Source organism: Lytechinus pictus, chromosome 18 (genome assembly GCF_037042905.1).
Source record: "Lytechinus pictus isolate F3 Inbred chromosome 18, Lp3.0, whole genome shotgun sequence".
In the NCBI taxonomy this organism is placed as follows: domain Eukaryota; kingdom Metazoa; phylum Echinodermata; class Echinoidea; order Temnopleuroida; family Toxopneustidae; genus Lytechinus; species Lytechinus pictus.
In genome coordinates, this window is record NC_087262.1 from 23,722,501 (window position 1) to 23,744,946 (window position 22,446).

Genomic DNA, 22,446 nt, shown 5'->3' on the forward strand with positions numbered 1-22,446 from the left:
TTGTTTCACAATTATACATAATAATATAAGCATAAACATAACAAATCTAACAAGTCTCACAGATCTATTTTGCCCATATCATAACTCTGATTTCTCCTATCATTTCAGTACCCGGATCGTCATCGAAATCGATCTCGCTTCGCTTTCACCGGGTCTTCCAGAACTTCATCTTAAAGGGGCACTCTATCCATGTTACATCACACTCCTATAGTATCCCAGCATGCAGCGCGCTCTGCCTAGATACAACGGAATGTGTATCGATCAACATCAGAGCTGATGGAACGTGTGAATTAAATTCAATGGATTGGAGACTCGGAGAAAATGGTGTGGTTGAGAGGGAATTCGGCGCCCAGTATTATGAACCAATTTATCACACATAGCCTGAAATTTTTATGACTTTGAAAGGAGTTAAAGGGGAGGGGCTATATCACTCGGGGAAAAAATGTGAAATTCCTAAGAAGATGGAAGGAGTTAAAGGGGGCGATATAACTTGGCAAAAATATAGAAATCAGACAATGTCAGATGAGTAACGTCAAGCTAGTTTCAATCAAACCAGAATAAGGAGAAAAATATTTTAAGCAAAATTTTTTGTATTAAAATACATTTGACGTCACATGTGAGCTGCTCCTCGTTATCTCATCTGATATGAATGTCTTAATATGTCATTTTCAAAGAAATTTGTAACTATTTTACCTGCGCATGAAATATAACATCAGACATAATTATGCAATTCACATTTTTTTTATGAGAAACATATCATCAGTTACCACGAACCATTAAAATTATTCCAATTTATGGCATCTAAATTAAAATGTAGAGTAGCTGCCAACGTAGGCCTATGACAATCAAAAGAGTTAATTTATAAAAGGCTTAAAATGAAATATTATTTTTGTTATAGAAATTACCAAATTTTTGCTAATTGTGAAAAATTTAATCGGTCCAAGACATGTTTACCAACAAATTAATTATTCTGAATAATATATTTTTAAGAGTGTATAGATCAAGGCCTTCTACCGTCATTACAACATACAGATCGACGCTCCAATTTATCACAATGGTGTACTCTGCCTCAGTGATAGTTTTAAATAATTCTCATTCCTTAGTGATGGAAAGAGTTTCAACGCTCTGAACACCATGTAAACATTCTGGAAATTCAATTTCCTTTATTTAGATTTGCATTTGTATAGTAATCAGCGATCCGTCAATTCTGGCATGGAAGTATTGAAATAAAAAGGAGGAATTAATGAAACTGATGGATTATTAACGTCAACGTTTGTCTATAATATGTTGTCACCCGCATTTTTTGCAGCGCACTCCCTTTCTCAATGCCCCCCCCCCCCTCTCTCCCCCTCTCTCTCTCACTTTCCCTCTTCCAACGTATGGTCACCCCTCCCGCCCCCTCTCTATCTCTCTCTCTCTCTCTCTCACCCTCTTTCGACACTCACCCCTCCCTCCCTCTCCACTCTCTTTCCCTCGCTAGAATATTTATCTTTACTTCTCTCAATATCTCTCCTTTTTCACTCCTTTCGCTGCATGAGCAGTGAATAGCAATTAAGAATTGACCAGTATTTACAATGAAAAAATATCATACTTTGACTAAATAAAAGAACCAAAGAGGACTGGAGACATTCAGGCATATCAAATATATTTTAATTCATATTTGTAAGTGTATAGCACTTTCTATACTATAACCTCAGTATCAAAATCTAACAATAATCTGTGATCGGAGGCAAATTATATTTATGGTACCCAACGTCAGCATATGAGTTCAATCTGATCATTAGAAAGTAGTATTAAATTATTAAATATCTTCATGATCTAAGAACATGTTTTTTATTATTAATATTATTCAACAAATGACTGATATAGTTACCAAAATAATGGCGAATACATGTATTCGCGAAAGCGAGGGCACATTTTCAACCTATAATAAAATAATGAGCATAGCACTGAATGTCAATACGAGGCATGATTATGATCCTTTTGTACGGATTTAAACGTTTATAAAGCAATGCACATAGGGGCGACGCAAGGATATATGATAGAAGGTGCAAGGCGACCTTCTCACCCCCCCCCCCCCCCCCGCCATCCCCTTGCTTGGCGTAGCCCCTGAGTGTACCGGCAAGTGCGTACCATTTTCCATGCCAGTAGTTGACTATAATATTTCTCAGGTAGCTTGTTCATTTCGCTTTGTATGGAAGCCAGAAAGGGATTTTATTGACAGTCAACATTTTAATGGCGTTTTAAATCTGGAAAATATCATCAATACTAAATTCATTTGATTTATCTAATGTAATGATATATGATATTTGAAGCGGAAACGATTGAGCACAAATTGGTAACAGATTGTTATTTCATGCGTCGACCCCCCCCCCCCCCCCTAATTAAGAAAATTAAGCTCTTAAACTCATTAAACGTTCGATCTGAATTTTATATGCAAATATTCTAAATGCCATAAGTTCAAAGTAGGTCTATTAGGTCTAGAATCTACTAGACGTATAAGAAAGATAGGGCCAAATTTAGTTGTGGATTAGGGCTGAATCTTGTGCCATCTGGCTACAATGCTACGTGGAGAATCTGACATCTCGTTCCAGTGCGCCAACCCGTCACCGACGGCGCAGTCCTTCCCGCCAACGACGCATCGACCAAGGGAACGGTGACTTCGGAAATGATTGAGCCGAACGCAGACCGAGAGGACGAAACAGCATTCGGGCATTTCCGAGAGGCGCATTCGGTCGATGGAGAAAGCTTCGTTGAAAACCGGTGAGCACGAGCGTCGGACTACCTTGGTGTTCTTGTGTTTCATGACCTTGCCGCATCGCATGATGGTGATCTTTACGAACGTGTCAAGAACTGAACGAGAAGGTGAGAGAAAAGAGATAATTACTAGGAATAAAAATCACTCATCTTCGGCTCACCAAATTATATGATTATTAATAATATTGATGGTTTAGCGGTAACAATTTGTAACAAAGGCATACCACAATTGACAGAAACCATCACAATGATGAATAGTAGTCATATTTTTCATTTGATACAACTGAGAATAGCTACTAAAATTGTTTACATCGAATGGACTATTTCTGAATGGCTAGACTTTAGATTTTTGTAGATAGGTGAAGGTGTTACAGAAAATGCTGCTCTCTACACACTTAAAATGTTGGGCAACATACTTTCCACTATGTTGGGTAATGTATGTTGGTAAAGAAATGTGTATATTCTGGGCAATTATCCAATTAAGCAAATTTATTACCCAATTATTAGTTTTTATTACCCAATTTGGACAGACTAATAGTTGTGTGGACAGCATGTTGGCATTTTTTGCCCAACTATTTCAAGAGTGTAATATTCATTGGTTGTTCACCTTAAATTTTAGCTTGACAATTACTTAATAAGCGATGCAACCGTCCCATGACTTGCTCATAAATGGTAAAATTCTAATCAATCGAATAGTAGAAACTGCATATTCTTATCAAATTAATCTCGGTTAAGAAGAAAATAACATAACATCTTCAAGATAAGACTTCTTTTGTCCTTTTGCATAACCGCCTCGGTTTTGGCGGTTAACAGTGAGTTGGGATAAACCTAAATCTGAACGATTATACTAAACATGCATGCTAAAGTAGCCTGCACCACATCTTACAAGGCCCGGGTTTCCGTGTCTCAAACCACTCTGGGGCCCGTTGCAGAAAGAGTTGCAATCAAACGCAATCATGCGCAACTTCATTTTCAACCAATCAACAGCGCGCATTTTGGACTTGCGATTGATTTTTTTGACTTGCGTTTAAACGCAACTCTTTCTGCAACAGGCCCCAGTTCTGATAATGTTTTGCATAAACGTAAATCTCTGGTACGCGTCTCCTTCAAATATAATAATTACATACGTGTAAATATTGGAAATTATGTTTATTTACGTCTGCGCGGTGAACCATTAACGTCACCATCTATAATAGACGTGACCAGGGCTCTAACCCGGGGCTCAAACCTCGAGTCTCTATATCAATTCGTATCTTCCTCCATGTGGCATGTATTACAGGCGAACGCCATAACGCCAATTTTCTTTAACTCCCACCTTTTACATGAACCGTATTGCCGGATCAAGGCCCGGATCGGAACCTGGACCGTATTCGAACTAGGTGTCTTTGTGCTTACTTGATCGTCCTACTTCCTGGTCTCCCCACTCTGGTAGTCGTACGTTCCGTGCTTTCATGATGATGAGGTTGACGCGCTCTGCATTCGGTAAATAGGTCAGTGAAATCATAAGATCCCCCGTCGTTGCTTCCACCCCTTCCTAAAAAAACAGACAAATATTCTTGAAATTTCAATAATTCTTATATGATCCATATTCGGCGTAATTATACTCTAATGTGCCAATGACTGTATATTAAAAGTGCTGGCTAAGGTGCGTGTGCATGAAGCTGATTTCGATTTACACTTTTCTTCAACCTAGCTACCGTCCATGAATTCCCCGTTATGCCCTTTAAATTATTTTAATACAGTTGTAGTATTCCATAAAAGATCAATCAAAACCGTTATCACCCCCGGGGGGGGGGGGGCACTTCCATTGACGAGTGAATACTATGCGCGACCATGGGGTCTCGAAAAGCACCCCGGCCTAAACACGTATTTTCCATATTCTGAAACCCTACCCTTAACAAGTATTGGATACAAAACGATACTCTTGGCAAGTATTCCCTGAAATGAACCCCTAAACAAGTACAGCGATATTTTATTGTTGTCACGGGTCCGTCGGTCGTCGGTTTTACCTTTACACACCATTTGGTTTGGTACGGCCCCACCTTCCACTCCTCGCGCAAATCGGACTCTAAACAGGTAGTGTTGTGGCAAAAACGACATCCTTTATAAAATATTTTAATTTTGTTTTATCATCCCCGCAAATTTGACCCTAAACACGTAGCTTTCCTAGCGAAATAGACACCCTTTTTTCATTATTTTTGTGTTTTTGACACCCTTATCACGTTACATACGTAACGTGCCCTATCTTGAAAAAGACATCCTTTTTACGTGTTTTGTTGGTCGCGCATGGCATCCACTCGTCAATGTAAGTGCCCCCCCCCCGGGTATCACCCCCGAAAAGGTTAAGACGGTCACCCTATCACTATCGACCATTGCTTAAACGCGAGAACCCCAGTCGTGCCGTTATCATTTACCTTGTCTGGTTTATCAAGTTCACGTTGGATGACGTTGGCGTCAGCTCCCTGGTTAAAGTCATGTTCGGATAGAGCGTAGTCGACTCGACCTATTGCGATGGGATGGGAGTACTGGTCGTATTCACAGACGGTAAACTAAAATGGAAAACAATTAGAGAGTATGATGAAGGTGATGAAGTAAAATATGGCAATTTAAGTCATCTTATAGACGCAGAAAGAGGAAATGTGAAAATCATATCAATGATGGGACAACTAATCTTTTGACAAGAAGGCAGATCACGACAACGTAAATCATTACAGCGTTCCCTAATGATTGGGTCTATACTATAACTACAACAACTCAAGGCAGCTTCCCTCATGTACTCTGGTCCCCTTTCTTGTTACCAATAATGGTATAATAATAATAATATAGGGTATTTATATTGCGCACATATCCACCTTGTGAGGTGCTCAAGGCGCTCCTATATTACCCGGCTAAGCTAGGCGTTCATGGCGCACACAGCTTCTTGAGGAATAACTTCCTACCGGTACCCATATACCTCACCTGGGTTGAGTGCAGCACATTGTGGATCAGTTTCTTGCTGAAGGAAATTACGCCATGGCTGGGATTCGAACCCACGACCCTCTGTTTCAAAGTCCGAAGACTAATCCACTGGGCCACAACGCTCCATGTGCCATCCAGCGATAAATACCACGTAACAGTGCTCTACAGTCAATCGAAATCGAGAACTCTATAGTAGGTACCATTAAGTAGCAAACTTACCAAAATACTAACATTTGTCTAATCCATTGATATTGATTACATTGAAAATATTGATTTGAGGCGTGTCGTCTTGTAAAAGTTACCAGAGGTTTCGTAGACATGAATTTGAAAGTGCCTTCCGAAGACTATTAAATCAATCAAAACTTTCTCTAATTTCTCTTTTAATAGAAGAGGGGGGGGGGTGAGTGGTAGCATGCAGAGATAATCTGGTATTTTTTAGAACACTTTGTTATTCTTACCTTGATACACATCTCACTGACAGCACCACTTGCGATCCGGAAAGCGAAGTTCTGTTTGAACTCGGGATTGCGAGTACCGTGACGAATACTCGAGTTCAATGATCTCCGCTTGTGGTCGGGATCGAGAGCAAGCTTCACGAAAATATCCCCGTAACCCTGATGAAATACAATGAAAAAAAATGTCAAAGATGACCACTAGCGTACATAAGGGGGGCAGACTGCCCCCCCCCCCTGACGAGTCACAAGCAAAAAAAAAGCGAAAAAGGGGAAAGAAAAAAAGAAAAGAGGAAAAAGGGTGAAGGGGAAAAAGAAGAAAGAGTTTAAGAGAAAGGGGAAAACAAAAACTGGGCTGCAGACTATCGGAAAAAATAATAAACTGTCGGGCACACGGGGCTGTTCCAACTGATTCGGTTTTTTAGTGTCCCCATCTTTGTCTGTAAATATCAATTAAACTGTACACTTTTATCGGGGATTTTTAGGTAATGTAATTATAACAATAAAAATTTCGCTCGCGCTACGCGCTCGTATCATTTTTTTAGTTGGATACCTTAGATAAATGTCTAGTTTTCAGGTTAAAATATCAAAAAATTTCAGCTCGCACTTCGCGCTCGCGTCAATAATTGATTAGTTAGAAACCAATTTGTTCACGGTTATAAAGAGTGCTTATAATATCCAGTTCTTAGGCCGGAATATAAAAAATTTCAGCTCGCGCTTCGTACTCACATATAACTGTTTAGGTATATCCACCCTGTTCATAGTTAAATGAAGTGTTTAGAGTGTCCGGTTTTCAGGTCGGAATATAAAAATAAAAAATATCACAAATATATCATTAGAAACCAATTTCTTCACGGTTACAAAAATTGCTTAGAATATCAAGTTCTTAGGTCGGAATATCAAACATTTCAGCTCGAGTTCGCACTCGCACAGTGGCGTAACAGGCGGGGGGCAGGGGGGCACGCTGCCCCCCTGGCGGATTTCACCGGGAAAATAAAAGAAAAACGGGAAAAAGAAAAGAAAAGGAGGGAGAAAAAAAGGGAAAGGGGAAAGAAAGGGGAAAAGGAAAGGAGTAAAAGGAAAGGGAAATGGAAAAGTGAAAAGAAAACAAAGAAACAACTTTTTTTTTCAAATGGAAAAGGAATTAGGAAAGCGGGAAAATGTACGAAAGAAGAACATTTGAGAAGGAACAAATCATTCCGAAATAGGCCTATGTAATGCAATAGCCCGGTTGGAAATAAATTAAAAGATGACAAAATGGCAAACAGCAATATCGGGAAACGAAGGTAGAATGTAATTAATCGAAAGCTAAATTCGATTTAGCTTTCGATTAAAGAAAAGGGACAAGAAAAAAAATAATAACACGACCGGGCTGCCGATGATTGAAATTAAAGAGCGGGAAGAAAGATGGACTGCATACACCATTGTGCTATAAGCTTGCTAAATTTTATGCAAATAAGCTCCCGGGGCTTTGCCCCAGACCCCACGTAGTAGGGGCTCTTCAACCTTCAAATGGCTCTATAACGCCCCCGTTCAATCACGTTCAATCACTGGCATACAGGCGCGCGCGGGAGGGGGGGTCTTGGTTCCACACTCAAGAGGAAATAAAATAAATTATAGGAGACAACGTATAATGACATGAATGGAAACAATGAAATGTGTTATTGCTGAATATAACGAAAAAATCAATCACATAATTAGAATTTAATTTCAATAGGCAATTTTTTCCAGGTCGCTTTGCACGCTGGCGACTTTTTACAAATTTTCCCCACATTGCTATGTTTTGCCCCCTCAAAATATTTGGTTCATTACGCAACTGGGTTGAATAAATTGTTGTGTAAAAGCTATGCCCGCGATTTGATTAAAATAGCGGCAATCTGCGAGGTTTAAATGGTTTTGATATCAAGAAGTTCCGAAGGGCTCCGCCCTGGACCCCAACCGCACAGCAATGCGTATGGAAAGGTTGGGCCATGGCTCCAAAAATTCTACAAAAAAAAGGAGGAAAGAAAAGCAAAGGAAAAGTGTAGGATATGATTTTCTTTCCTGAATATAATGTCAAAAAATAGCTCGAAGTTATAGATTCTCATAAAAATGTAATTTTTTCTCGCTCGCTTCGCTCGATCGGGACTTATATAAAGCAGCCCCTCGTTTTTTGTGTGTATTTCTTTTACTCTTCACGCTACTGCCGCAAAGAATCCTGTTGAGTGGCGTACAGACGACAAAAAAAAGGAATCTAAAGAGAGAAGAGTGAAATATATTATGTTCTGGATATCATGTCAAAATCTATCAAAAAATTGATTTTTGTATTAAAAAGGTCAAAATTTTTGCTCGCTCGCTACTTTTTTTAAAAGATAAATTCTGCCCCATACGCAATATCTGGCCTTCTCAAAATAGTCGCCTAATTACACCATTAGGCCTGTTCATACCATGATATGGCCGGGAAATTTTTGGCTCTTGCCCCCCCCCCCCCTGTCCACCGACCCCTGTTACGCCGCTGCACTCGCATAAAATTCCACACTCACACCAATTAATTGTTTTTGACTACCATCTTGTTCATAGTTTAAAAAAAAAGGTGCTTAGAATGTCCTTTTTTCAGGGGGGGGGGATTAAATATATCAAATTTTCAGCTCGCTCTTCGCGCTCGCATCAATTAATTATTCAGTTAGAACCCAATTTGTTCATGGTTACTAAAAGTGCTTAGAATATCAAGTTCTTAAGTCGGAATATCAAAAGTTTTAGCTAGCGCTTCGCGCCCGCACGACTGTTTAAATACCCATCCTGTAAAACTGCTTAGAATGTCTAGTGTCCAGTTAGGAATATCAAAATTTTTAGCTCGCGCTTCGCGCTCGCATAATTTATTAAGGAAGATACCCATCCTGTTCAAAATTAAGTGCACAAAATGTATCGTTTTAGGTCTAATTTTTTTTTTAAATCAGCTCGCGCTTCGCGCTCGCAATTATTATTTTTATATTATTATTTTAAACTGATTTAAATGACAAATACCTCTTTTATAACGTCTCCTAATGAGCAGAATTGGGCATAAAGTAAACACCTTCAAAGAGGAATAAAACAAGTATTTTAATATAAACTTTGCAATTACCACTTGATTAGAAATATATCAATCACGATCCAATACATTTCACTTCTGGAATGATGTACAAGAAAAGAATTAATTTCGACAATAAAGTGCAATCGCCCGATAGCACATATCAGTAGTAGCAAGGTCCCAACTGTGGAAGCTCCTTGGTTTTATTTGGCACTCCCTGGGTAACCTTTCCCACCTTCATTGCCAGACCTACACATCCAAACGTGTATGGGGGGGTGGGGTGGGCTGCAAAATGCAGGGCAACGAGGTCTGCGAGGTGCCCAAATATCCTCGTGTATTAGTAATTTTATGACCGAATGTATAATTTCTGCACGTTTCACATCATGTAAAAAGGTTAAATAATAATGGAAGAAAATGTTCGCTCGCTCGAAAATTAAAAACTGCAAAGTTGATATTTGGGCAATTATTATCAGCCCCCTTAAAAAAATTGTGCCTATATACGTCCGTGCCTACTACCCCCCCCCCTTGCTCATCCTTGTCGCTCTGCCCCCCCCCCCCCCCCCCCCCGGACGAAATATGCCAGGTACGCCACTGAAGATGACAATGTTTTTTAGTAACTATACATTTGGGGACGATCGATATCTTCGTAGGGAGCAAAGGAAGGGTGTCTTCCAGAAAACGTGATATTTCCCTGGTAATGTTAAGCAGCGATAAGGTGCACCCACACTACAGCAGTGTCTCTGTCAATGACTTTTAAGTGGTCGTCTTGAATTGAAAACAGCAGAACTGCCGTAATACAATCGTAATAGATCTTAATACATGAGCCGAAGCCCTTAGTATATCGATTAAGAACCGTTCTTTGTATTATATTCAAGAACAGTATAGACGATTACTCAACTATTGAGCAATTCCATAAAATTATCTACCTTTTTATACATGTACATCCGATCCCCATTTTCTCAAGTCTTACTTCACTTCATAAGCTGACCAAGTCATGGTCCTTTGAGAACATTACAGACTGACAAAAGAAAAAGAAATCAGAGACAGAAAATTTCATCAAGGTCCCACATAATTTATAAGGGGTGGACGTACATATTTTATGGAATTGTCCTATATTGTCATGTGCCGATTGTGAATGTTCCTCTAGTGTGAGTGCATCGAAAGACAGTAGTCTTTGATGCCATAGTTGAGATCAGGATTTTGGAATACCTTTGCATCGCCGCCTACGTTCTACCAAAGAAAATTCGTGAGAGTCCGGATGGTTTCTAAGCGGCATACTTACGAACCACTGGCGACCACTGAGTAAACACATCTAGTTAGTAACATTGGGAAAATGATAACGATACTGCCATTATTATTATAAATCACCGCACTTACATCTTTCACCCGATCAGGAAGGTTAAGGGCGCTGTCGATGAATACGGTCAAAAGCTCAATCTCCGAATCATAGGTCACCTTAAAGGTCAGCTTGCTGCTTTCCTTTTTAGACTTGATCTGTTTCCATTTACCCACGAACTTGGCCGCGAGTTCCTCACGCTTGTAAATCCCGGTGTCAATCCTCCCAATGTTGGTCTCTATTGTGCCGCCACTGCATGAGCTCATCGTTGACCGGGCTGCGGCGAGATGTTCAGGGGTGGACCGCGACCTTGTCATGGCGTAAAGCGCCCTCTTCGACTCTGGTGAGAAATCGAGCCAGTTGCTGCTACACTGTTTATCCTCTGACAAGCAGCCCTTCAAAACAGAGAAAGGTCAGTGTGATTATTGGAAAAGCATTATTGTTGATCAATACGATTTACGCTTTACTGCCATGCTCATGTCATAGGTCTTGTAGGAAACATAGCAAATGTAGCCAATCCTAAATTTATCATAATCACCTTCATGTCAACATGAATACACAAAATAGTTTTTCCTTCATTCCTCCCCAAAGAGGAAAAGAATGAAAGATACTTGAAAAGGAATAAAGTTCTAGATCTGGCTGATGGCTTATGGTACTTACTTGAATCTGATAAGGCTTTACATCGATTGACGGACACGGCGAGCAAGAGAAGGTATACCGCTTAGTCTGTCCTGGAGAATCTATGGGAGACAACATACAGTGAAGGTTTTCCGAGATGGCGCTGCACAATCCTGGATAGACCGACCCTCGGCGGGAATTGGGCGTCGAAGTGCTGCAGCTAACACCGGATGAGAATTCCTCACTTCTGTTCGCTTTCTCCACATCGCCATCGATTAGCCCCTGTTGGTCTTCTCTGCGTTTCATGACCCGCCTTGCTTGGAAGATCACAAAGACGAGCATAAAGACAAAGACAAGAACCTCTACAACGATGCAGATGGTGATTGCACTGGCAATCGGTACGCGCACCACATGACTCGACCCTCCGGCGTCAGGTTTCACTTCCGGTGCTTTCATCGGTGCTGCGGAATGTAAGGCTTCGGTGCTTGGGACCGTAGTTGTACGTGCGTTCTGCGTTACCAGCCCGGTGCTTGGGACACCTGCTGTGTATGCCCTGGATGGTGTTGGGCTTGAATCGCCTCTGTGATAAATCTTCAGAGCATTGTCATTCTCAACACCCGCAATGCCTGTTAAAGATTCTTCTCCCAAATATTCATCTTGACGACCACTTTCTGGAGGGATGCTGGTAGATCCTGCGTTGATTGCAGTGATGCCATCTCCCTCTTTACCATATTTCATTAGATCTTGACGTAGGATATATTCCATATACTTTGAGTCTTCATCATCCTGAGTTGTCTGTATGGAAAACAAATGGAATACAACTTAGCGACCACTGCACGGTGAAAATATAAATTATTAGATTACTACCCCCCCCCCCCACACACACACATACACACATTTTGCAATATCACATCCTGATCAATCTCAGCTGTATTTTTTCCAGGCGTTATGAGCTTATTTCGCCCTCGCCGATCAAAAGTCGAGCATGGTGAATCTCTGTTTGGATTGTGGTCCAGAGTTCGAAAAGTACCCCCCCCCCTCCAAAAAAAAGAAGATAAATTGGTCATTTAAGCTATGTAATTTGAAAGGAATGGTAGAAAAAAATATGAAAAGGCAGATGGAATTGATCACGACGATAATTATGATAGTGAGGGAGATGATGCGATGATGAAACAATGACAACGACGATGATGTTACCGATGATGGAGAAAACGATGATGATGATGATGATGATGATGATGATGATGATGATGATGATGATGATGATGATGATGGTGATGATGATGATAAAGATGATAAAGATGATAAAGATGATAAAGATGATGATGGTGATAATGACGACGACGATGATGATTGCGACAATGGGCCACTCACATCGACCGAGTGTTAGTGACAGACCGTGATTGTTAGTTATGTAAATGAAAAAATCAAAGTGGTAGCATATCAATTGAATTATTTTTTTTTCAAATACAATCTGGAAAGAATCGCTTTTCTTCCAACCTGGCATTATGTGAATCGAACGTGCCCTAAAAAATTTGCCGGGTGCGCGGCGCAGTGTATAGGCGTCCATATTCCATTGCCAAGACTAAGTTAAGATCTTAGTCACTTGAATAACTGAACCTTACAGGCCTATAACTAATCGTCAATTTCACTACTTACTCTTGCCCTATCAAGCAACATACGAAGAAAATCCATGATCTTCAAGGAATCATTTCAGCTTCCCGATGACCAGTTTGACAATTTTGTGGAAAAAACTGTCAAACCTCCATTTTGAAAGCCGCCATTGCCATGATTGCCTGAATGTGATGCATCTATGAATAGGTAATCTCGGGGCTGCCCATTGTGTTTAAATTCTTTCTATTATTCTTAGTTCTTCGCAACACACTTAGGCTTGTCAAAGAAAAACCTGTTGTAGCAACAATACATGACTCACATTGAATACGGGCAATTGCTTCATGGGGCAAATTGAATAGTTTATCATTGTTTATCCCGCTTCAAAGAACACTTTTTTTGGTCTTTGGCAAAGCTTTCAGAGGATGACTGTCCATGAGTTGGGATAAGTTAATGTGATTTTTTTAATGAAAATGTAGATTCGCTAGATTTTTTTAACTCGAGGATAGGATAGCATCACTGGCGTACCTAGGATTTTCCAGGATTTTCGTCAGGGGTGGCAAAAAGGTCTTTCAAGCTCGTCAGGGGGGCACGGATACATGCATGGGTGGTGGCTCGTCAGGGGGGGCAGACTGCCCCTCTGCCCCCCCCCCCCCCCCCCCGTAGGTACGCTAGTGGATAGCATCAATGCCTGTAGTGTATTTATCGGTTTGAATTAAGGACGTTAAAAAAGTTCATCAAAATTATGTTGTATTAACGTATCAATGACTTGAGTGTCATGCCTTTAGCGTATATATCGGTTTGATGTACGATATTAAAAAACGTTCATATATCTTATGAACAAGTTATTTTTATTATTATTAATTCAATCAAGGGTTTGAGTGTCATGTCGGGAATCGAAACCCGTACTTCCATGCGTGAGGTCAAGTAACCACGACCCCGAACATCCACAGCAGCTGATTATTTTCGATCAAGTCTATTTCAACTCATTGAAAGCTAGATATTACTCTGTTCCCCCAAATATGCACAAAGCATACTCCAAATTGTTTCATTCAAATAAGAATGTCCTACGGTAGGAATAAGAGTCTCAATGTAAACGCACGTAATGTACTTTACTTACTCATTGGCGGAAGGGAAGAAGACACCTTAATTGGCTATATTTCGAGGAGCATGGGGTAGCCTACACAACATAAACGTTACCACAACCACCATCATCACCACCACCACCGTCATCATCATAACCACCACCACCACCATCATCAACATTAACACCACCACCACCACCATCATCAACATTATCATCATCATGATCACCACCACCACCACCATCATCATCACCAGCACCATCTTACGCACCACAACCATCATCATCATCAAAATCATCACCACAAATATCATCATCATCACCACCATCATCACCACCATCACCACCATCACCACCATCGTCATCACCACCACAACCATCATCATCTTCAGCATCACCATCACATCTACTAAAAATAGTATAAGACATATTCGTCCTATTATAGAAATCCATTACAAATGGCAATCTTAACACGTATTTTTTTTAATAACTACTATATGCTTGTACAAAGGAAACTGGAAGCTCGATCCAGCCCTCATCAGCAGATCAGGATGTCATTGATTTTTATCAGAGTCGGACGGACATTCGTATCCGACTTTACACCACCAAAGGTTGCATTTTTACACTGACTGGGTGACGTAATCATGGTAATTGAGAATAAAATCAGACACAGGACCATTCAATTGACTACACGTTATTACCTGGAGCAGTAGCTCCGTGCTTTATTACATTGGTTGGGTAATCACCAAGCACCAGCACCAAGAAACATCACTCAGATTTTTATACCAAGTACATGTCCCACGAAAAAAGTGAAAGATGAAGACGAAGGTACAACGGACAATATTCGTATTGCTAATGAACATTCTAATTGTTCTTGGACAACAGGAGATTGAAATCGACGGTGGGATGCCCATAACAGGTAATTTTCTTATAAATCACTTTTTAGTGATAAAAAGGGAAACAATGATAACTACAAGCTCAGGTTATCTGTTCTAAATGAACATGATAAAGGGTGACAACTGACATGAAATTGATACAGTACGGTATTATATTGATTTTATTTTCAGACATTTAAGGAGGTGGTGACGTAGCCAATGGTCTAAGGTACGTGACTTGACATATAAAAGTTCGAGGTTCAATACCCGCCTACCATACCTTGGACAGTGCATTTCAAGGAACCGTTACAACGAATAAATGACATGAATGATGTAGGCATTATGAGTTATGTGTGAATGTGTTTTTTTTTTCAATGTGATTTGTTTAAAGGACAAGTCCACCCCGACCAAAAGTGGAATTGAATAAAAAGAGAAAAATCCAACAAGCACAAATCTGAAAATTTCATCAAAATCGGATGGAAAATAAGAAAGTTATGACATTTTTAAGTTTCGCTTAATTTCACAAAAAAGTTATATTCACATCCTGGTCGGTATGCAAATGAGGGAACTGATGACATCACACACTCACTATTTCTTTCGTATTTTATTACATGAAATATTCTAATTTTATCCTCATTGTCCTGTGAAACAAAGTTTTATTTCGCCCTGAACATGTTGAATTATCATTATTTAACATTTTATGGTTCAGTCAAGTTAGTCTTTATTGTCAAACCTGTAAAAATTGAAATATTGTATGATTCAAACAATAAAAAACAAAAGACATAGTGAGTGAGGGACATCATCGATTCTCTCATTTGCATGTGACTAAATTGTGCATATAACTATTTTGTGAAAAATAAGCGAAACTTTAAAATGTCATAACTTTCTTATTTTACATCCGATTTTGATGAAATTTTCTGCATTATGCTTGTCTGATTTTTCTCTGTTGTTTCAAATCAACATTTTTCTGAGGTGGACTTGACCTTTAAATGTGACTTAGAACATCTTTAGTATTCTGTACAACTTGTTATCAAAGGGAATTCCATTGGTAAAGACGAGTATTGGGTATTGTACCGGGTTCTATCTTGACATTGGGGGTCCGTGTTCAGTTTAACTTAGGCCACGGTCTTTGTGCTAAAATAATGGGCCTATATTTTTTGGTAGATAGGACTATTTTCGTTATTTTTCTTAGACGATTGTTCGAGTGAGAAATGAGCTGGTAAATTGAACCTGTAATGTTAGAGATTTGTCTCACAATGGTTATCCACAGTTAAACTCCAATGGGTGCCCTCTAAACCCAACTTTAGATCACTAGACAGGGAATAGAACACTGATGATGTCCTCTAACCATGCACTCCAAGGCAAAGAAACGAACCAATCAATCTCATTTTTTAATGCGTCCCAGAAATAAAAGGTCATCGAGAAAGGTTATTTTATCATAACGTAATCACATAAAAGACCAATAAATGGAATATCATTGAAAAGCTCATATCATTGAAAAGCTAAGACTCTCTTCTTTGCTGCTCACAAGTCATGATGAGTGAACCAATTGAAGAAAATGTACAAAAGAGTCATTTAAAGAAAATGAGTCATTTGAAAAAGAGTCATTTGAAGAAAATCTGCAAAAGAGTCATTTGAATTTCAATAAGGAAATTTGTCTCGAATGTTTCATACCTACTTTTCAATTTGACACGTCAACTTGATTGTCCAAGAAATAACAAAGTTTTGTTTCCCTTAAATGATTCTTGAATTTTCTTTCATTAATGTGCTATTGCTATTACGAAGTTATGGACATCTTTGTATTCGTGGTTTTTCTGAAAGGTAAGACACGCCCACCTCAGGACTGTCCAATCAACAATGATCTTCAATATCGTCGCTGTCTCTCTCCTTGCCAACCAAGAACTTGTGGGGATCTTCGCAGGGAGCCTCCCAACGGCCGCCCATGTGTGCGCATGTGCGTGAGTGGGTGGGCGTGTCCACCTGGCCAATATCTTCTTGATGGTTATGCGGATGTGTGTCTGAAGAAAAAGGCGTGTAAAAAGCTAAAGAAGAAACGAGTCACTGACTGTACTTTTGAGGGAACTATCATACCGGTAAGTTTGTTTTTGTTTTAGGTTTTTTAATAAAAAAATCCAGTAATTATCATGATTTCGGCAATAATAATTCAAATTGTCTTGATAATTATTTTTGCGCTTCAATTCGTCGACCGATTGTTGGCGTTGGTAATTTTTTTCACAAAACGCCGACTGTTTTGGGTGTTGGTGAATTTTTCCGCTCTAAAATGTTTGGGGATTATAATTTTTAGCCTAAAAATATTGACAATTTTAGGCGTTGATTACCCTTTTATTCTTCAATAATGCTGACCCTTTTTGGGCGTTGATAACCATTTTTGCTTCAATATCGGAAAAATAACAATTAAAACACAAACAATATCACTTTGAATATAATTATGTAAAACAATGATCATGATGACTATCAAAATTCCGGAATCCGAATGGATTTTTTTTTTCATGCTTGTAAACAAGTTTACACTTTGGGTAAATAAAAGAGGATACGTGACGAAACCAATAAACAAATTTGAAGAGTGTAATCCTGCTGGATATTGCCAGTTTTCATATAAATTTACTATTCTGTGTTAGGAATTAAATTTAATAATTGTAGTGATCCGACATATGAATAATACATAATCCAGCTTTTCTGACTTATAATTTGTTCATGTCTCATTTGCTTCTATGTTTAGCTTGACACCAACTTTCTTAGAGGATCTGACACATGTCGATGCTTCATCGATGGACAGGTTCGATGCAGGAATGCTTTCCCAGAAGAGAACAATAACTGAAAGTCAAACAGGATAATACTGTATATGGCATACATAAAATTCATTTATGATATTTTAATACGATAAAAGGCAATTATATATTGTCATGATAATATATATTTATGAATTCTAATATTTCCATTTCTAAAACAAGAATCATGAACATAAAAATATGTCACATTGCAATACATAATATATCATAGTAAAGAAAGTATATTTCACAAGCTATAGGGGGAAATGGAGGGGGGGGGGCAAAAGAACATTTGGGGGCAAAGGCGGACACATTTTTTGCCTGTTTCACAAAATCGACCGCAAAGCTCGAGATAAAATGTTTAATTCAGGCCCTACTGACCTGAAAAAGGGACCTGTTCATGAATTTTTGCAGGGTGACGTGACATTTTCTCCTGCGACAATTGCTCCGGGCTTATTTTCGTCTAAGGCAGGGGTTCTCAAACTACGGCCCGCGGGCCGGATCCGGCCCACGGAGCTTCTCAATCCGGCCCGCGAGACTCAGGGTTTTTTAATCACTTTTAAAGGGATGGTCCGGGCTGAAAGTATTCTTATCTCAATACATAGAGTAGAATTCACTGAGCAAAATGTCGAAATTTTCATCAAAATCGGATAACAAATAATAAAGTTATTGAAGTTTAAAGTTTAGCAATATTTTGTGAAAACAGTCATCATGAATATTCATTAGGTGGGCTGATGATGTCACATCTCCACTTTCCGTTTTCTTATGTTATTACATAAAATCATATTTTTTTCATTATTTCATACTTGTGTGAATAATATGTCTCCCTTACAATAAAATAAGTTGCAGCAATAAATATCTAATGCACTAAATCAGTTGTCAATCCAATTTTTCTAGTTCTTGGAGGAAAAAATTGAATAAACCTAATTTCATATAATAAAATACAAAAAAAAAATCGAAAAGCACAATAAAGGGTTGGCTCGAAAGTGTAGGTCGTTATTATTGTATCTACTTTGCAACCCAAGGGGGTTAACCCCCCCTCCCCGTATATCCGCCACTGTTTACTACACATTTTTTTGTCAACTTTATGGGGAGAGAACGATCCTGACCGAGGGGGGGAAGCGACCCCTTCCCCCCCCCCCCCGTTGTGCCGCCACTGCTCACAAGAAAACAAACTAATTAATAAAACAAACCTTTTTTTTCTTGTAATGCGACATTTCTAAAACAAAATTATATAAAGGAAACGTAGACCATTGCATTTTCGTTACTAAAGCAAAACAATTAAAGGCTATTTGAAAAAAAAACCTTATTTTTGTTACGGACGTAGAAAAGGATTAGATATTTATGGTCTAATGAGAAAACGAGAAGACATGATCCTCATTCTCGTCAAGTCGACTTCGTCAGGACGAGGAAATAAGAAGACAAGATCTTCAATCTCGTTAAGTCGACTTCGTCAGGACGAGAAGTTAAGAAGACAAGTACAGAATCGTAAACTTCGCCAGAACGAGAAGAGAAGAAGACGAAATCCATATCTCGTCAAGTCGGCTTATTTAGGTAGAGAAGACAAGATCCTCAATCGCGTCAAGTCGACTTTGTCAGGAATAGAAGACAATATGACGAGTTGTTGAAACTCGGCAAGTCAACTTGTTGGTGGCAAGAATACAAATTGGCTATTCGCGATAGACTGTAATTTAGTCATTTCGTTTATTTTTTTTCGTTGCCTATATTTTCTGAAATTGTCTTTATTTCTGTGTGAACCTATATTTCTGAAGTTGTATTTATTTCTGTGGTCAGTGGCGTAACTACGAGGGGGACCACATCACCCCCCCCCCCCCACCCACCCATCGGCTGGTGAAAAAAAAAATGGGAGAAGGAGGAAAAGAGGGAGAAAGAAGAAGAATTGTAGTAGGGGAAAAAAATAATTGTATACGATATTTATAGTATATATATATGTTATATTGCATAAGTATTTTTTCGTAACTTTATAGGCTTAGAGCCTATGAACTTCTATTTCTGAAGTTGTCTTTGATATGAATATGTCTAGATATGGAGTGTCATGTACAATTTATGAGAAGTTGCGAGCGAGCAAGCAAAAATTTTGACAACTTCAGAAATATAGGATCACACAGAAATAGACTTAGTGTTGGAAGTGTATTTCAATTTATTTCATTTTCAACAGAACAAAGTAAAGTGGTCGAATAAATTACAATGAACATTATACAGACGATATAAATTGAGGCATGTACAATATATGATATTATTCAATAAGTAAAACAAAACAAAGTATTATGTATAAGCAAAACATCATAAACATTATAAAATGAAATTCTGAGAAAATGGAGGGATCCACTAAAAAGCAGTGCTTGTATTGTGTGAACCCCTCTAAATAATTATTGTAGAATTGCCTACGAAGAGGTGACAAAACAGAGAACATCAGAACAAAAAACAAAGAACAAGAAAAACAAGTGGAACGCCCCTGGCAGTCTCGCATTACACAATTCGATATAGCAGCAGTGCTGTCTTTGAAAACAGCTAATGAATATTATTCACAGAAGAAAACACTGATATGATAATAAAATATGTCCATTATTGACTCAAAATGACCTTTCAGGGAATAATTTCCTGGTATCGCATCGCAATTTGCTCCACATTTTTGAAGGACTGCTATGCATAAAGTGATTTGTACAGCATATTTTTACATGGGACTGTACATTACTTAGTTGAGAGCTTTTCTCTAATGACCCAAAATACTAATTAGATTTGTAAAGCAAAATGATCATGTGACCAAAGACGTGCAAAACAATCATTCATACTTGATTACCCTTATGTCGATGTTTCATGAGCTAGATCTATACACTTTCTAAGTTATGATGATAAATTCAACACATACTCCCAACACGGCCAGAGTTTATTGACATTTAAATGACCTTTGATCTTGGCCATGTTCCTGAAACGCGCAGTACTGTTAGACTTTTCAAAGGCATTTGATAAAGTACCACATGAAAGACTCTTGAGAAATCTAGCCTTTTATGGCATCCAAGGAAATCTTCTTGGTTGGATCAGAGCCTTCCTTAAAGATCGTGTCCAACAGGTGGTGCTTGAAGGAACTACCTCTCTCCCAGCTGATGTCAACTCGGGCGTACCTCAAGGGACTGTACTTGGCCCACTTCTCTTCTTGGCCTACATCAACGACCTGCCTAAGTGTGTCCAGTCGGAGGTGCGGATGTTTGCCGACGATTGTCTTCTCTACCGACACATCAGTTCGCAATCTGACGCAGACGCACTCCAAGAAGATCTCACTAACCTGCAAGATTGGGAAGCCAAGTGGCAGATGTCTTTCAATCCATCGAAGTGTGAAGTTCTGAGAGTGACCAATAAGGTGAAAAATGTCATCAAATCGCCTTATTCTCTTCATGGAGTTGAACTTCCAGCTGTTGACAATGCCAAGTACCTCGGAGTACACATCAACTCCAAGCTCAGCTGGAAGACGCATATTGACAGTACATGTAAAAAAGCAAATAGTACACGTGGATTCCTCCAGAGAAACCTGTATGGCTGCCCCATGAAAATCAAGGACCAGGCATACAGGACATGTACGACCTATCATTGAGTATGCAGCAACAGCCTGGGATCCTCACTACCAAGACTACATCTGGAAACTTGAAATGGTTCAGAGGCGTGCTGCTCGGTTTACACTTGGAGACTACCACCCCAGACACAGTGTCACCGAAATGCTTCACTCATTGAAATGGCAGTCTCTCGCTGAAAGGAGAGCTCATCTGAAAGTGATCATGCTCTATCGTATTCTTCATGGACTAATTGCCATCCCACCTGAAACTCCTTACCTCTACCCAGCACTACGATCATCTGGACGACGACATACTCAATATCGACAACAATTGTGTAGGACCTCTGGGTTTCAGAACTCCTTCTTTCCTAGTGTTGTACGCCATTGGAACCAGCTCGCTGCCAGTGTAACATCTGCTTCTTCTCTGGAACAGGTTAAGAGGCAGCTGGACGGGATAACGCTGCGCAAGGCTTAGATGGAAAAGGAGTTAGTTTTTAATTGCACAAGGAGCACTTTTACCTTATATGTACATACACCTTTAACCTCATAAGCATATTACTGAGGTTTGGCAATGCAGCATGGCACACTAGTTTTTAAGCACTGCACAAAGTACGAAAATACTCTACCCAGAGGTCTGTACTACACCCGGAAGAAGAAGAAGGGTATTCAGGGATACATTGCTGCTCTTATATGTCCAAGTTTCCTGAACTAGATCCATAAACTATTAAAGTTACATGTATGATAGCAATTCCACAAATACCCCCAACATTACCAAAGTTTGTTGACTCTATGACCTTTGACCTTGGTCATGTGACCTGAAACTCGCACAGGATGTTCAAGGTTACTTGTTTGCTCTTATGTCCACATTTAATGAATTAGATCAATAAAATTTCAAAGTTAAGATGACAATTCCTCAAATAACTCCAACATGGCCAAAGTTCGTTGACCCTAAGTGACCTTTGACCTTCGTCATGTGACCTGTAACTCGCACAGGATGTTTGAGGATACTTGATTGCCCTTATGTCCAAGTTTCATGAACTAGATCCATAAACTTTTAAAGTTATGATGACAATTCCTCAAATAACCCAAACATGGCCAAAGTTTGTTGACCGTAAGTGGCCTTTGACCTTAACCTGAAACATAAGTGATACACTATTACCCTTATGTCTAAGTTTTATGAACTAGGTCCATATACTTTTTAAGTTATGACATTTCAAAAACTTAACCTTGGTTAAGATTTCGATATTGAGTCCCCCAACACGGTCTAAGTTCATTGACCCTAAATGACATTTGACCTTAGTCATGTGATTTGAAACTCAAGCAGAATGTTCAGTAATATTTGATCACCCTGA

The 22,446-nt window shown here is 39.2% G+C and overlaps 3 protein-coding genes across 5 annotated transcripts in view; 2 read left to right on the plus strand and 1 right to left on the minus strand.

The window, feature by feature from the left end:
* Nucleotides 1-2,318, plus strand: part of LOC129282233 (snaclec 1-like) — a 4,702-nt gene extending 2,384 nt beyond the window's left edge. The window contains exon 4 of one of the 2 annotated variants that reach the window (XM_054918161.2): nucleotides 109-2,318. In XM_054918161.2, the coding sequence (XP_054774136.2) occupies nucleotides 109-380 (272 nt within the window). In that variant the 3' untranslated portion in view covers nucleotides 381-2,318. The remainder of the gene's footprint in view (nucleotides 1-108) is intronic. The other variant, XM_064113393.1, reaches the window with a different exon arrangement.
* LOC129281384 (synaptotagmin-6-like) lies at nucleotides 1,629-12,976 on the minus strand. Of its 2 annotated transcripts, none has more exons than XM_054917326.2 (7): nucleotides 12,827-12,976; nucleotides 11,210-11,962; nucleotides 10,591-10,944; nucleotides 6,174-6,329; nucleotides 5,172-5,306; nucleotides 4,153-4,291; nucleotides 1,629-2,853 (listed from the first exon to the last, which is right to left on the minus strand). In XM_054917326.2, exons 1-7 carry the CDS (start codon nucleotides 12,860-12,862, stop codon nucleotides 2,531-2,533), a joined length of 1,896 nt encoding a protein of 631 aa, XP_054773301.2. In that variant the 5' UTR covers nucleotides 12,863-12,976; the 3' UTR covers nucleotides 1,629-2,530. The 2 variants fall into 2 exon arrangements, with proteins under 2 accessions (XP_054773301.2, XP_063969462.1); XM_064113392.1 differs by having other exon boundaries at nucleotides 11,210-11,953; nucleotides 12,827-12,944.
* A 1,496-nt stretch (nucleotides 12,977-14,472) lies between these two features.
* Nucleotides 14,473-18,398, plus strand: LOC129281253 (uncharacterized). Its single transcript, XM_054917194.2, has 3 exons — nucleotides 14,473-14,781; nucleotides 16,559-16,830; nucleotides 17,478-18,398. The coding sequence occupies exons 1-3, from the start codon at nucleotides 14,679-14,681 to the stop codon at nucleotides 17,574-17,576; spliced, it is 474 nt and encodes a 157-aa protein (XP_054773169.2). The 5' UTR covers nucleotides 14,473-14,678; the 3' UTR covers nucleotides 17,577-18,398.
* Nucleotides 18,399-22,446: the final 4,048 nt, after the last annotated feature.